Genomic DNA, 2,374 nt, shown 5'->3' with positions numbered 1-2,374 from the left:
CAACAGTTGAGCCGTGTAAAAGTTCCGAACAAGTTTGTCTTTTATCTGATTAGAAGTTGGTCCGTCACAAACCAAAACACATGTTTTCAGCTGTTCAACAGTCCAGTCTTTAAAGTGTGAGGACCACTAAAAATACCACAAACCCTTGCGCAACATTTCTAGTAAGCTGTGCTAAACAGTATCCACAAAAAGTTCAGTGTATGCAGTTAGTGTACAAAAACAAGTTTGAGTCACAACAACATCTAAACTGAGTCAAAAGAAATAAGAATTAGTAGTGTGGGGGTTTTACCTGTTATGTTATCAGATCCTTACAGTTTGATGTATGCTGTGTTCTGATTGCCCCTCTGTCCTCACTCCTCCACAGCTCCCAGCCATGTTTTCAGATCTAAAGGATAAGCAGACGATTCGAACGTCTCCTGACGTCTTGTTTTCTGTTCCAGGTAAACTCTCTCTGGAGGAGTTCATCAAAGGAGCAAAGAGCGACCCCTCCATCGTCCGCCTGCTGCAGTGTGACCCCAGCAGTGCCGGCCAGTTCTGAACCCGAGGCATCCTCGCCATCTGTAAGGCCCTCTTTCATCGACTCCTACAGAGTTGACTTCGCTGTTTGATCGGGTTTAACTGAGTACGGATGWGTAGCAACGTGTCCTCTAGTCCCACAAATCTGCCTGCGAGTCAGAGATGCTGCTGTTACACAAGTGTCAGGCTTTTATAACGAGTTCTATTTCCTGTGTTTTTATTTATACCTGATGGATATTGAATTGAGTTGAACTAGTTTCAGCTCTGTCTCTAAATCCTTACAGACTTTAGTTTGAGGCGTGCTCATTAAATTCAACATTATTTGTTTTCTGTTTGTTCTGTTTACTGTGTTTCTAAATGTTTCTGATTGGCTACACATCACATTCAACAGGCTGCAGGCTGGGATAGCTCCTAAAAATTTTCCTTAGGTCATCACAGTAATAGGAGTGTCCTTAAGATTGTCAGAAAGACAAAATCAGGCCATATATTTGGCATGAAACAAAGAACCAACATCTGCGTGCACAAAAAAAAAAATAATGGTAGTGATCAGTAGTTAGCATTTAGAATAACTTGGACAGAAAATGTAACGCAGTTTGGAATCACAGGACTTAATAAGCAGCTGAAATTATAACAAAACGTTTTAACTGATAACTKATTATTTTACATTCACTCAACAGTTTTCCAGTGATTGTGATCGTGTTTATTGACATGTAGGATGTGTGTGACCGCTCTGAGACTGTAACAGATCTGACCTGAGCTGAGAGCTGCACTGAAGCAGCAACACTGCTGAAATCAAACTGATTCATGTCGTCACGTTTGTTTAGTAAACTAAAAACATGCTCAGTTATCCAACATGAAGCCTCCACATCAACACAAAGGCCTTGTACTAATTACATCTGGTCTTCAGAGTTTTAGCTTTTGACACAAACAGGCTAATAATGGACCCCACTGAACCCCCAGCTCCAGGTGGATCCGGTTTAACAAGAACTATTTACTGACAGATTATTAAAGGGTTTCCAGAGGTTTTAGCTGCAAAGTCGTCCCGGTGTTTCCAAAAAACTCTTTGAGAAATGTGTGAGGAGGCTCATAAAGTATCATCTGTAAGATATATAAGAATTTATTGATAATCAGATTRAGGCTATTTTCACACAGGATTATGACCTCACTGAACTCTGTTAGGTCGTATTCACACCTGATAGTCYGATAGACTCGGTTTGATTTGGGATCAAAATTACAACATTTGATTACATTTTCACTTGGTGCGTTTCACATTCCCACTGCTCTGTGTCAAATGAACTGAACCCTGTGAACAACCTCTACACCCCAAATGAACTAGAGTTCGATTAAAGTGGACTAAACCGGACTGGTGTGACTACACCCTTCTAGGGCTGCGCGGCATATGCGGTAGACGGGAGAAACGGTATGAAGTTGGCCTACGGTAGAAATTTACCCTCTACCATCATATCGTCATTACGTCATCGCACCTGTGTCAACAGGGCTGCGAGTGCAGAGACAACTGAGCCGGAGGAGTTTGAAATATAATGAAGAAATTCTAGTGTTTTAAAACACATATAGAGAGGATAAATCCTCAAAATATCCCCCTCCCGCTGTAGAAAAGTTGCGTCGTGTCGCGGGATCATAATCTCTTCCTCTCCTCTCGCTGCACGTCACGCAGAGAAAAGCTTTAACAACTGTAGTTTTTTTCACACCCAATTGTCGTAGAAAAAAACTTGTTCTTTAAAGTATTGTTACTCAAAGAGATGATTAAAATAAAGGTCGTGGACATTCGTTCAGCCATAAATCCATCTTGCTAATGTAAAGTCGGCTTCTGCTCCGATGATGAAGATGATGAAGATGA

At 41.2% G+C, this 2,374-nt stretch overlaps 1 protein-coding gene across 1 annotated transcript in view; it reads left to right on the top strand.

Annotated features, from left to right (window-relative positions):
- The window catches only part of LOC106519261 (neurocalcin-delta A), a gene marked incomplete at its 5' end in the record, with an annotated part of 22,033 nt that overhangs the window by 17,826 nt on the left and 1,833 nt on the right, over positions 1–2,374 (top strand). The window contains 1 exon segment of the mRNA XM_014010843.1: positions 441–560. Coding sequence (XP_013866297.1) covers positions 441–538 — 98 coding nt within the window. The 3' untranslated portion in view covers positions 539–560.

This window comes from Austrofundulus limnaeus, unplaced genomic scaffold, assembly GCF_001266775.1.
Source record: "Austrofundulus limnaeus strain Quisiro unplaced genomic scaffold, Austrofundulus_limnaeus-1.0 Scaffold74, whole genome shotgun sequence".
NCBI lineage: Eukaryota > Metazoa > Chordata > Actinopteri > Cyprinodontiformes > Rivulidae > Austrofundulus > Austrofundulus limnaeus.
This window is presented reverse-complemented; position numbering and strand designations above follow the sequence as displayed.